At 43.2% G+C, this 12,824-nt stretch overlaps 1 protein-coding gene across 17 annotated transcripts in view; it reads left to right on the forward strand.

Annotated features, from left to right (window-relative positions):
- Positions 1-203: 203 nt before the first annotated feature.
- MPDZ (multiple PDZ domain crumbs cell polarity complex component) overlaps positions 204-12,824 on the forward strand; it is a 98,266-nt gene continuing 85,645 nt past the window's right edge. For 10 of the 17 annotated variants that reach the window (XM_040579473.1, XM_040579475.1, XM_040579478.1 and 7 more), the window contains exons 1-3: positions 205-735; positions 8,951-9,019; positions 9,815-9,981. In XM_040579473.1, coding sequence (XP_040435407.1) covers positions 9,004-9,019; positions 9,815-9,981 — 183 coding nt within the window. In that variant the 5' untranslated portion in view covers positions 205-735; positions 8,951-9,003. Of the gene's footprint in view, positions 736-8,950; positions 9,020-9,798; positions 9,982-12,824 lie in introns of those variants that run through there. The other 7 variants (XM_040579469.1, XM_040579471.1, XM_040579474.1 and 4 more) reach the window with 3 other exon arrangements.

Here is a 12,824-nt window from a genome sequence, read left to right on the forward strand (position 1 = left end):
CTAACTACCTGGTGCTTAGAAGCAAAGCCCCGTTCATGTTCATCACCCCTACGCCCTCGGTCATCATTTTGCCTAACGTCACCGTGGGCTGTAGGTTTTCTTTTAAACATTTCCAGGCGTCTCCCACCCTCTCCCGCTGCAGTGCAGGCGGCCCTTGCCGGGGCAGGAGGGCCGGCGGCCGGCCGGCGGGGCAGCCCCGCCGCTGGAGGCACGGCACCCCCGGCAGAGGCGGCCCGCCGCTGCCGCCCTCACCTCACGGGCAAACCGCCTGCCTCGGAGGCCGGGGAGGCAAAGCCAGGGCGGCCCAGCTCCTCGGCGGCCTCCCCGGCGACGCGTGCGCTCCGCCGCCCAGCCCCTCCGCCGCCGTGTCTGCAGCCGGGGAGAGAGAAACTTCGCTGGAAGAGCTGCGAGCCGCCGCGCCGCGGCGGGGAGGGCGCGGGCCGGGGAAGCCCCCAAACGTGCCCCCCCTCGGCACCTCCGCCCGCCGCTGCCGGGATGCGGCTGCAGCCCCGCCCGCCCCAGCCAGCCCCGGGGGGCGCCGCTCCCGGAGACCCACCGCGGGCGGGTCCGCGCCCGGGCCGGGCCGGGGGGGCTGCGGGGCAGGATTAGGTTTCAGACCGCCGGGGCGTGCCTGAGCGCGCTTCCCCCGCGGCGCGACTCGGCGCCGTTACTTGGGGGCGAGAAGGACGAAGGCGGAGAGCGGGGCCGGGCAGCGAGACCCGCCGAGCTGCCGGGGTAAGCGGGGCGCTGGGCCGTGCCGGGCGGCGGAGCAGGGTGAGCCCGCCCGTCGTCTGCCGGGGGCGCGGGCAGGGCGGGGAGGGACCCACCGTGTCGCCGGAGTTGTGAGCGGCCTTTCGAAACGTATTTATCGCGCGAAGTTTTGTTTATTACTGTTCTGTTGATGCGCCGTGTTTTGCCGGGGCCGGGGGGAGAGCGGGTGGAGGAGAGAGGCCGGGGAGCCACGGGGGGGGCTGAGCTTGTTGCTGCCGCCCCCCGCCCCCCCCCGGGCCAGACTGCCGGCGAGCGGCGGGGAGCGGCGCTGGGGGCCGGGCCGCGGCTCCGGCCTGCGGCAGGCGGGCGGTCCGTGGAGGCCTGGCGGGGAGCCGTCCTCACGTAAACAAAAGCCGAGCTCCTCTCGGCTGCTGCGGGGAGCTCTGCTGTGCTCGCCCTCTCTCCACAGCTTGCCCCTCTTTTCTCGTTGTAAACTCAGCGGGAGTGTGCCGTGCCCGGGGAGGTCGCCTCACCTGCTGCCGCTACTGAGCGGCCGCGGCCCGGGGAGGGGGTGTACAGGGCGCGGCGGCCCTCGCCCAGCGCTTGGCGGTGGGCGGTGTGGAGGCTCGCAGGAAGCCGGAGCCGGCCCAGAGGCCCGGGCAAGACCGGCGGTTTCCTCCGCCGCGGGCGTGCTGGCTCCCGGCGGAGCGGCGGACCTCGGGCGCCGGCGCCGGTACCTGTTGCCGTGCCGGTGTTGGTGCTTCCCGCAGGTCCGGGCCCCGCTGTGGCTCTCCAGCATCCCCCCCCGGACCGCATGTAAACGTGACCGGTTTGGCGGAGTGGAAGTGGGGGGGGGGGGGGGGCGAGGCGCAGTCCCGAGTTGTGTGCTTTGGTGGGTCTGGGTGCGAAAAGTAAGAGTCTGCTTTTTGGGATGGCTTGTTGTTTCTTGTGTGGTGTCATCCCCTGCTGCCCGTACCTCACTGCGTTACTGGAAGGAGCAATTGGAAGGAACAACGTTAAAGAAAAGCTCTCGCGAAGCCAACTGTTTGAATGTGTACCACATTTAACAGATTTGATTTGCCATTTGACTGAACAGTATTACATTGTTTTGTTTTGGTTTTTTTTTTTCTTTTGTTTTTTTAAGCACTGCCTCATGCTTTATCTTTTTGCTTCTTAACACATGGAGATGATTTTGTTAGTGTAAGCTGTTGAAGAGAAAACGTCCTTACTGGCTTTGGTGCCAGAAAGGGTAGCAGGAGTCTCTTGCCGGAGCAGAGCAGTGATTTACTGTAATCAAGCTGACAGGTCTGAATTCTGGTCTTGCAGGAGTCTGTTGTGTAATGCCTTGTTGTTTCCCTGTCGGCACTATGTTTTCCAAGGTAACAGGAGGGTGCTGGGAGGAAAATAAATTGGGAAAAGAGAAAGTGGTAAAATGTATTTTGTGAAAATGTTTGATGCATCTATGTAAGTGAAAAGCAATGGAACATTAGAAGAAAAGAAGGCAGAATCAAAGTGTCTAAGGGCACATCCACCTTAATGGCAACATTTTTTATAACAGAGAACATCACATTTTTTTTTCTTTTCAAAATCATTACTATTTTTAATATACATGCTTTTTATCTTTCTGTATCTTGTGAACAGTAACATGCATGTAACATTTACTGATTAGCTCTGGTGTTTCAAATGGCTTCCTTTGGCTTTCAGGAAGCTTTTCCATCAGGAACAGGATACATTCTCCCCTCTTTTCACACAAAAGTGTACTAGGAAAGTTAGATTGGTATCAGCACTAGTGAAAAAAAGACCTGCACTACTTACATGCTAATGGATGATCTTTATATTACATCTGGCTCTGTTCCCTCTGAAGACTTAACAGACAATGCCCATACAACTTCTCAGTCACACTGCTGCAAATGGTTTTGTTTTAGTAGGTAACACTTTAATCAGTGCATTGAGAATGATTATAAAGACCTTCTGAATTGTGTGCTGAACGTTTCACGTAAGAAAATTTAAAATTCTGTGGAGTTACTCAGTAGATTTTCTAATTTGAGCATTCTTCTGAAACAGTTTAAGCTAATGCAATCGTGCTGGCAGTATACTGTATCATCATTGGTAAGGACGCCTCTGTTTCACTCATGGAATTCCCAACAAGCCAATATATAAATATGCCATTTTTGCCAAGACAGTACTGCGAATTTTTTTGCTTTCGAAGAAAGACCCCATCCTTGCATATGAGACCCTGCACGGTAGTTGTTACACGCTGTAATGCTTTCCTGCATTACTCTCCTGTTACCATCACAATATACAAGGAGAAGTTTGTGTTTTCAGTTTGTAAGGAAAATGGCGACTCTTCATTGAAGCTTACTGGCAGCTGTTCAGTGGGGCTCCTTAGTCATTCATTTATGTATGCTGTTCTCACCTCTGTGAAGATTCTAGTATAGTAGGTGCAACTGTTGTAGGAATTGTGCTTCATCAGGTTTTACTGAATTGAATGAATATCATTTTCAATATCAATTGATATCAATTATCAATTGCTTTAACTGAAAACAAAGAAGAAATATTAACCGTGCCTGGGTTTCGTACATGAATTCAGTATATGTAATGTTGCATATATTCTGCATATACTAAAAAGTTGCTTTTCAGTTTCTGAAGCTAATACTGTATTTCAAAAGTTAGAGGAAAGTGATTCCAATTAATCTCAATTTAAAATATTTAGTGATTTTTTTTTTTTTTGTAAACAGATGATGTTAGTTTCCTTAACTGAAAAAAAAAAAACCCAAAACCAAAAAAACCCACCAGAAGAATTTCCTCTTTGGTGTTGTTGTTTTTGCAATACTCTTTACAAATTACTTTTGAATACCCTGTGTCACACATTTATCAGTATGTGAAAGCGTTAAGTATAATTTAGGCTCATTTCCCAGTTGCAATTACAACTTGCTCATCAGCTAACATGGGTCTTAGTCTCATATAGGGCTCCTTACAGTGTTACAGAAGATTATTAATTAAACACAGCAGATTGCTTGTTCATTGAAAAGCATTGTAAGTTTCCTTCATGTGTGATGTGTACAGAAGCTTAGAAATAGTTGAATGTTCAAAATTCTGTTTTCGTAGTTGTTTCAAGATAGATAATCCTGTTCAGCTCTATCACAGTTCTTTCACATACAGAGCCACTACTATAATCTTTTAACATCTTTTTGATGCATTCAGTATTCTTCTAAATTTCAGGTTAGTAATGTCACTTCTCAAACAAAACTGCTTGTAGTCTTAATATAGGCTGTGCATTAGTTCCTGAACTGCCTTTTTATTTCTGTTTTGAGTGCTTCAGAACAATTTTCATTAGGATAGGTCTTAAATACAAATGTCAGGCATCTTGTGCTTGCCTGTTACATTCCAGGTAGTCAATGGAAATCTGCTTTGTTCCTTGTGAACAGTGCATGGTAATTTTGTTTGTATTAAGTCCTTGATTTGAATTAGTTCTCTCTTCTGTTAGCCAGAAGCATGCAGTCTGGGGTCTTTTGGCTGATGAAACCAAGTGGTTGATGTTAATTTGGCAAGCTCACGTCCTGTCAGTAAAACTGTAGGATAGCCTCTTTTCCCCTTCTCTCTTCCTTTCCACTTGTTTTTGTTTATCCTCCTTTCCCTGTTGGTGTCAGCTCTCCTGCATTTACTTCCACGCCCTTTCCCACTATGTTAAAGCATGTGTGTTTCTTTCATTACAATAGTGAAGGCTATACCAGTCAGGCTACAGTTGTCAAGTCCTTGTAATATTGCTCATAATCCTGGAAAGTGCTGTATGCAACAGCAAAATTGCCTTTGTGACAGTAGAAGAATACATAGAAAAGTGTGAGGTCTTTCATTTCACCATGAATGGTTTCCACTGCCTTTCTGTTGACAAGACCGCCCCCAAAGACGCTGGGGATCACCTTTATTTCCTTCCCGGCCAGCATGCAGGAGGTAACTGAGTGCAATGGAAGAGCTTCTGGAAATTGCAGGCAAAGCAGAAGGTTTAACAGTGATTAGTATCTTCCACTTCCTCTGCAGTTTGATGTCCATTCCCACGCCAGGCAGTGCTAGCACAACATGCCTGTCTGAGGGATGGACAGAAACTAGGGGAGGGAAATGATATGGGATAGAAATCAAGTACAAAAGGGTATCTCTAGCTCAGCCAAATCCAGGCCCAGGTGTTGAAATTTAGATTAGAAGATTTGAAATACTCTTTTTAGTAGCTATAGAATGCATGTTGTGATGACAATGCTGCTTAATTGAAATAATTTAATTTTAGTCTCAAGCAACTCCTAGCCAAAGTTTGAGCCTAGAGATCACTCTTAAGATAGGCATTTCCTCTGTATCCTCAGACCCCATCAAGTAATGCAGGAGCTACAGAGCAAAGCCCATTACTGTGTTTTCTATCTTTGGCATTGCATATTTGCTAATCCAGTGCTATGAGAATTAGTTTCCAGGGTATTACCTGAAATGGCTTTGTGAAATAGTAGCTGGACTACCTGTTAGTCAATCAGAGTAAGTTTCGTTGTAGAAATTACATGATCAGATGTGAAAGAGTAGTCACTGGAAGTGGGTCATCTTTCCCTTTCCATGAATCTTTGGCTGTTTAGCTAAATGGCTTGGGTGGTGCAGGGGAAAGGAAGTAATCAACATAAATTTCATGTCTGATTTTTAAAATTCTGAGACCAATGGATTTTAGTGTTTTAGGTGTGGGCACAAAGAAACCAGAGCTGCAGCACGGCAACTATTTTTTGGGAACTGACCTTATAGAAGAAGGGCAGGATAAAGTGGAGAAATGTGTATATACCATGTTTGTTTGTTAGCATAGGAAGTGTCACATTTCAGAAGTGCAAGTTTGGAAGGAATCGTATTTAACTTCTGTGCATGCTTAGTAGACGATGGCGTGTGTCTCACCATTTACCTGTCTAAAATGACTTGTTTTCTACTTTCCTGTTATAAAACAGGAGGAAAAAGAAAAGATGCCTTTTTTTTTTTTTTTTTTTAGCCACATCTTTCACATACCTGTGCCTTTAAAAACTTTACAGTTAATTTAACTTGCTATTCATTTAGTAGTGTTTCTTCAAGTTGCTAATAAAAATGACTAACACAGTCGGTCTATATTCTTATTACTGTGTGATTAATGAACTTCGACACTGAAATGCAAAAATAGTTAAATCTACTTTAGGCTAAGCTAGTAAGCTCTTTGAGGCGTGACCAGTATTTGTATGATGTATAGAAGGGCTTGTTCTGGCTTCAAACTGCTGTGATACAGGCTGCCTGGAGTTAGCAAAATGAGAGAATCAGAACTAAACTTCCCATTTGTGCATCTAGAAGTCTGTGATGGCATTATAAAAATAGTCACTATAGCAAATGATAGGCTTATGCCTTTCAACAAATAATCATTCATGCCTCCATACTTCTCCCCAGCACATTATTGTTAGAATACCTGGAAGCAAGCTGGTTTAAAGGCCAGGAGTTGCAGCTGTAGTGGTTGTTGATGGTTATGGGTATGTCTCTGTGGTGCGTTTGGACAGATGTGTGCTTGCTTTGCCTGTACTTCAGCTATGTTAATGTGTCCCTAAGCTGGTGCTGACAGATCCCACTTGTTAGCATGGATGTGGCACAGCAGGAGTACAGTCACGTGGCTTTTCGCCATTTCAGAGTGCAGGCAGAGCGAACAGAGGTCATCTCGGACTGCAACATGTAGAAATGCTGGTGTGTCTCAGTGCCTTGCATCTGCATCAGAGGAAGTGTCCTGAAGGAAAACATCCTGACTGCAGTTTTGTTCTTGCTCCCACTTAGCGCTGCAGTTGATGAAAGCATTAAGCTGGTGAGCTGAGGAGGGTTTTCCTGCTAATATAAATACAAAATAAGGAAAATTAAACTGAGAGTTAAAAATGGATTTGCTGACATAAAGGTAGCTAGAGCGGTGTTCCTACCTCTGAAGCATGAGGTAAATAGAAAGTATATAATGAGTGTCTTAACAGAGCTAAGGAATTAGTTTCATTGCAAATTAGGTAGCATCATCATTTATAGAGTATGTTTAGGACTCGTGTCTGCTTTTAGAAAGCTTCCATTATAAATCATTAGAGTTCGTACCTATGTGATTGCATGAAGACAGTGGTGACCTTGTCCATTCTGTCACTTGTAAAACATGCCTTTCGCAGGACACCAAGAATGCGGATTTAGGCAAGTTTAATCATAATGTAAAGCAATATTAAGCTGCTGCAAAAGATACGTACTTTTTACAGCTGGATCTGTTGTTGAGGTTCTCAGGGAGCTAAAGCAGAAGAACAATAACCCTGTATTTTCCCTCATTAATTTCCTCAGAAGGTGGGTGTTGAATGTACGGTGCTGTGTGCTTGTGTGTATAGTACTGTGATAAACAGGATCATGGCACTGAAATGACTGAAAAATACTCCACATCCTTTTTTTTTGCACAGTTTTCTGGTTGCATTGACAACACAGCCCCAAGAGTAGCTATAGAGGAAGAACTGGAACAGTGAAACAGGAAAGAACTGCTTTGGTTGGCATTGCCACTGAGAAAAACAATTTTGAACATCACTTAAATACCTCTATTTGTAAATAGGGGCTCTGGATAGAAGATGTGACAGTAGTTTGTTAATCTAGAAGGAAAAACTATAAGCTATTAAGGTTTGGAGAAGCCATCTTCCTTCATAATGTATAAATAATCTCATCCAGACTTTCCCCATGTAAAATAGACCTTTTTTTTTCTTGTTTTTGAAGAGTGTCAAAGTGAAAACACAAGATACTGGGTTTGGTTTTCAGATCTGGTAATAATGTGCTGGGATTTGCCATGCCAAGTGAGAAAACAAATTCATAAAGGCTTATTTTTATTTATTACTGAAATGTGTAATTTGGATCATGCAGTAAGGTTACTTTGACAAAGTCAGATTCAAAGGATTTGAATGTTTGTCCCCAAGTAGTACGTTGTACTAGAAAGAATGATTAGTGATTCTATACTGATGTATTGGCAAATTCAAATGCAATACTGTAAACTGATATGAAGCCCCAGGCATACTGAATCTAGAGAAGCCTTGGAGATGGAACATGAAACCATTCTAAACCCACTTGATGTGGGTTTTCTGCACAAACTGCAAATGATACGTGCTTGTCAAACTGTTCATCCTGGCTTCTGTTCCTTGTAAGTGACTCTATGTTAACAGCTGGTTGTTTTTTTTTATTGTGAGGATTAATTAATGCTTGTCCTGCTTAGGTTCTATAACTAATGGTCTTGTTGAATTTTAGTTAGGCTCTCTTACCCAGAGATCTGTCAGCACCATTCCTTTCCCTATTTTTCAAGAAAAAAACCTTTTCCCTGTGTGTGTCAGGATCATAGCTCACCAGATTCAAGTCAGGATGCTGTACTGAAGTGCTTTCCTATTATCAAGAAAACAAAGGCACCGTTGTGAAAGATAAGATGATAAAATGCACAGCTTTGTTCATACACCTGCAATATTTGAACTCCTCAGCTATCCATCTCTGTCAAATATACTCCGTCACTACAAATTCCTGAGAAATTGCAGACACACTGTTGAAAAAGAAAATAACCCCCAAAAAGTAACAAAAAGGAATAACAAAGCAATTTCAGAATTCCTTTTTCCCAGTGGATGATTTCCAGCCTGGAAACCCACGCTGGCAAAAGACCCGCCATCATCCAGATCTGATCTGTTCCAGTAGGCACCAATAGTGGAGGCTGTAGTGGGAGGGTCCTGCAGAGCTGTGTAGTATGAAGACTTGTGACTTATGTGACTTTTCTTTTTAAAAGGTGACTTTAAAAAATATGCTATGGCTCATGCACCTGAAATTGTTAACACAGAGCTTGAAAATGATCCCTCAGGGGATGTTTTTTATGATTCACTGGAAAGGAAAGCAATGAAACTGTGTAAAGTATCAGTAACAGCTATGATTCATAGCTTCTGATTAAAGCATTGCAGGAAGGCATGTTGTGCAACAGCATGCAGACAGCAGCTTTGATATGGAAATGAAAAAATATTACAAAGTATATTCCTAAAAAAAAATTCAGGCAGGTTTGAAGCTCCGAAGTGACTTAGGATATGGTCACTGTTGAGGTTACATTAATTATCCAAGGAGATGCAGTTTTTGTGGATTGTTATTTTGCAGGGCTGTTTCTTCTTGTTAGACGTCAAACTTTTTTCTTCTTCAGAGCTTAGTGTTTCTATAAATGTGACCCTTTTCCCTTTCTGTTCTTTTTCAGAGAAATACTGTATTTCTTACGATTATTGGAATACAAGCTGAGAAGCAGAAAACATGTTGGAAACAATTGGTAATTTTTTTTTTATTTGTATCACTATATTTTTGTGGCGAAATGAAGTGTGCATGATAGATTTAGGGCATTGGTACATACTGCTAAAGAGAGGTTCTGTAAGAAATACCTGCTGTGCTTAGAAATACATGATGTATTTGTGGTTTTGTATTTTGTATTTGCAAACAAAAGAGGTACCATCATTTGTTTAGCATACTTAATTTTGAGCCTGTTGTCTTGATTTTGTTGTTTTAATCTTTACAAAATCTTTACAAAAATTAAAAGAAATTTGTAGGAGAAAGACAAATGTTTTCTGTTATGGCTGGTTTTGTCAGTACTTATTTACAGTAGTCTGTAGCCACAGGTCCTGTAACTGAATTTTAATGGAGGCTTTTTCACTTCTGTAACCTAGTTCTTGATGGACAAAAATGTAATTTTTGTTGGCTTCGGTTTTGTGCTCTGCCTCTGACTTCCTGATTGATTATCATAGAAACATAGAATCATTTAGGTTGGAAAGGACCTTGGAGATCAAGTCCAACTTTTAACCTAGGGTTGCCAAGTCCACCACTAAACCATGTCACTAAGCGCTGCATCTATGCATTTTTTAAACATTTCCAGGGATGGTGATTCCACGACCTCCCTGGGCAGCCTGTTCCAATGTTTGAAAGATGTGTTTGGGCTGGGGTTTTTGTTCAGAATGGAACCATTCAAGTCCTCTGTGGTTTGAACAGTAGAGAAGGATACATTTAAACCTGTTATCTGCTTGTATGAGGCTGTTTCTAAACTGCTACTGACTAGGAATGATTATTGCTACAGATACATATCGGGCCCTTCAGGCCATGGAGCGCTTACAGGCAAAACTTCGGGATCGAGGTGACATTGCAAACGAAGAGAAACTGAGCTTATTAAAATCAGTGCTGCAGAGTCCTCTCTTTAACCAAATTCTCAACCTTCAGACTTCTGTTCAACAACTGAGAGATCAGGTAGGAAAAACACCCTCCCAGGTGTAAGAGGAAAAATTGTCAAGAAGGTGCAAAAATGTGTGTGTCTTTGTATGTTGAATGGTGAAATTAAATAGCCTAAATTAAATGTCTCATACAACGCTTCAGGGTACTGGGGGGAGCATACCCATGGACTTTTCTGTGCTTTGTTAAGGGCCATAGTTTTTTATGTGGGTTTTACATATATGCTTGTTGCTTGCGGTGTGCATGGTAGGGGAATGGTGATACTGGGTGGGGCGTTAACATAAGGCTTTCTGTCTCTGTCCTTAAAAAGAAACACGTTTTGTATGAGGTCTTAGAATTTTTTTCCTAGGAGCCTTTTATTTCTCTCGTGTGTCTTACCCTATTACAATGAGAATATATGAGGGAAGCTGTGGAATGTTGATTTCAGAAGGACATGAAGATCTCTTTCTTTTTAGTATAGGAATAAAAGATCAAAGAGAAGCAAGAGCTCCTACCTCCTTTTTCCTCAGTCAGGACTTTATGTAGAAGTACTACTTTTCTGCATGTCTTCAGTGAGGATGAGAAAAAGGGCAGCAAGTCTACTTTATTGACTTGATTATTTATTGCTATAATTTAATTTCTTTGTCAGCAGAGTAAGAACTTGAAGAATTTAAAAAGTAGTCCAGTAACTGAATTAGGACTAACGTGTATCTGGTTTTGCAAATATTTGTTCCTGTGACTTCTGCAAGATGGGCGACTTTGTGGCTGGTATGCAGTAATGCTGAAGTGGGAAGATGCAGCCCTTGTACACTGACCTTATGGTCACTGTGGAGCCACATCTCTGACTGGTGTGCAGTGGTCTCTTGACTGGTGTGCAGCTGGTGAGGAGTCCTCACAATTTTGATGCCACTTCAGTTGTGTGACAGAACAGTCTCACCCTTTATTACTTCTTGTGGATCATCTTGATGCCATTTTGCAGAGACAGGAAATAAATTAGAATGGTGTCTACAATGCTATACATGACCATGTTTTTCAGAGTTTGCATGTTTAGTGTTTAGAGATGTGATGATAATAAAGTGATTTTAAAAAGTCTAGGAAGAAAAAAAGCTGTTCTGAGGGTTTGGTTGCTTTGCTGTTTGAAAAGAAGAATTTAACAGTGACATCTAGAAATTATGTGAATGATGTAGTGATGACTTGGGGAACGTGTAATGTGAATGAGTGTGCCTGAAGCATGAATGGGAATTCAGTGAAAAGGCAAATTAAATTTTCACTTTGAGACATTAGCTGTGAGGTTAAAGGATGTCACCTAAAGGTGAAATACAGTCACATAAATTAGTAGTATTAAGAAGCTGATACTACAGGTGGGCAATTTCAGATGTGTATTTTTTAACAAGCAAATAATTTTACTTTCTGCCCTAACCCTGCGGGTTTATCTGTGAGGTAACTTTAGTGACCTGTGCATGTTCATGATACAAGCATCCCAGCAAAAGTAGGTCAGAAAGTGAGACCTACTTATGGGCCTGTAGGCCTTAATAAATTTGAGGGTAGGAAGTGTCTTGAGGCACTGTATCTGGAAGTGTCTTGGTTTAACCCCAGCTGGCAACGAAGCACCACACAGCCACTCGCTCGCCACCTGCTCTCCCTCAGTGGAATGGGATAGGAAAATCAGTAAAAAGATAAAATCTGTGGGTTGAGATAAGTGCAGTTTAACAGGTAAAGCAAAAGCCGCACATGCAAGTGAAGCAAAATGAGGAATTCATTCACCACTTCCCATGGGCAGGCAGGTGTTCAGCCATCCCCAGGAAAGCCGGGCTCCATCATGTTTAATGGTTACTTGGGAAAACAAATGCCATCACTCCAAATGTCCTTCCCCTCCTTCTTCCCCCAGGTTTATATACTGAGCATGATGTCCTATGGTATGGAATATCCCTCTGGCTAGTTTGGGTCAGCTGTCCTGGCTCTGCTCCCTCCCAGCTTTTTCTTGTGCACTTGCTCACTAGCAGAGTGTGGGAAACTGAAAAGTCCTTGATTTAGAGCAAGCACTATGTAGCTACGTATAAGACATCCGTGTGTTCAACAACATTCTCATAGTAAATCCAAACCATAGCACTGTACCAGCTACTAGGAAAAAAAACCCAAATACCTCTATCCCAGGCAAAACCAAGACAGGAAGGCACAGAAGTGACAGGCAAGAGCCCTGTCTTCTGTTTGTGCAGTGAGTCTGGAAAGTGAGCTGGCAAATCCTGTAAACATCTGTCATGTTTCCCTAGCAAAAAATAGGATGCAAATACACAGTTTTAGCAGACAGACATGCCTTGCATTCCATTGCAAGTTGCTACTATTTTTTACAGTCTAAAACAGTGGACTTCCTTTTCTTTTTTTCTCCCTGAGGATAACTGATATTTAAGCACCAAAAGAAGATTTGAGAAAGTGTGTGTTTCTCCATGCATGGAGGTGTTTTATATTTGCTGTCCTATTTTATTAAAGCTTCTGCATGTTAATTGGAAATTGATCTACTTCATTGTTGACATGTGCTTCAGAAGAGCCTCTTGAGTTTGCATTTGTGTTATGTGCAGTGGTGTGGGCCGAGTGCTGTGTTGCTTCATCTGGGTGTTGGTGAGGCTAACTAAAGTCAGCAAAGCTGATGTTTTGGTGCTTATTTGTAGGTGCTTTAAAAGTTTTTTTTAATTAATTGAGCAAGCAGGTTTTGTTTGCAGTGCATATATGTCATTGTGAAGTGAGGAACTGGAGTGGGAAAAGTCTGGACACAGCAAAGGTATGATTTTTTGAGAATTACTGTCCTGAGTAATTCTGAGAATCCTGAGAATTCACTAGTCACTTGAGTTGAGGAGCACTGAAGGAACCATTTTTTTCCCCCTGCC

This window comes from Falco naumanni, chromosome Z, assembly GCF_017639655.2.
Source record: "Falco naumanni isolate bFalNau1 chromosome Z, bFalNau1.pat, whole genome shotgun sequence".
In the NCBI taxonomy this organism is placed as follows: domain Eukaryota; kingdom Metazoa; phylum Chordata; class Aves; order Falconiformes; family Falconidae; genus Falco; species Falco naumanni.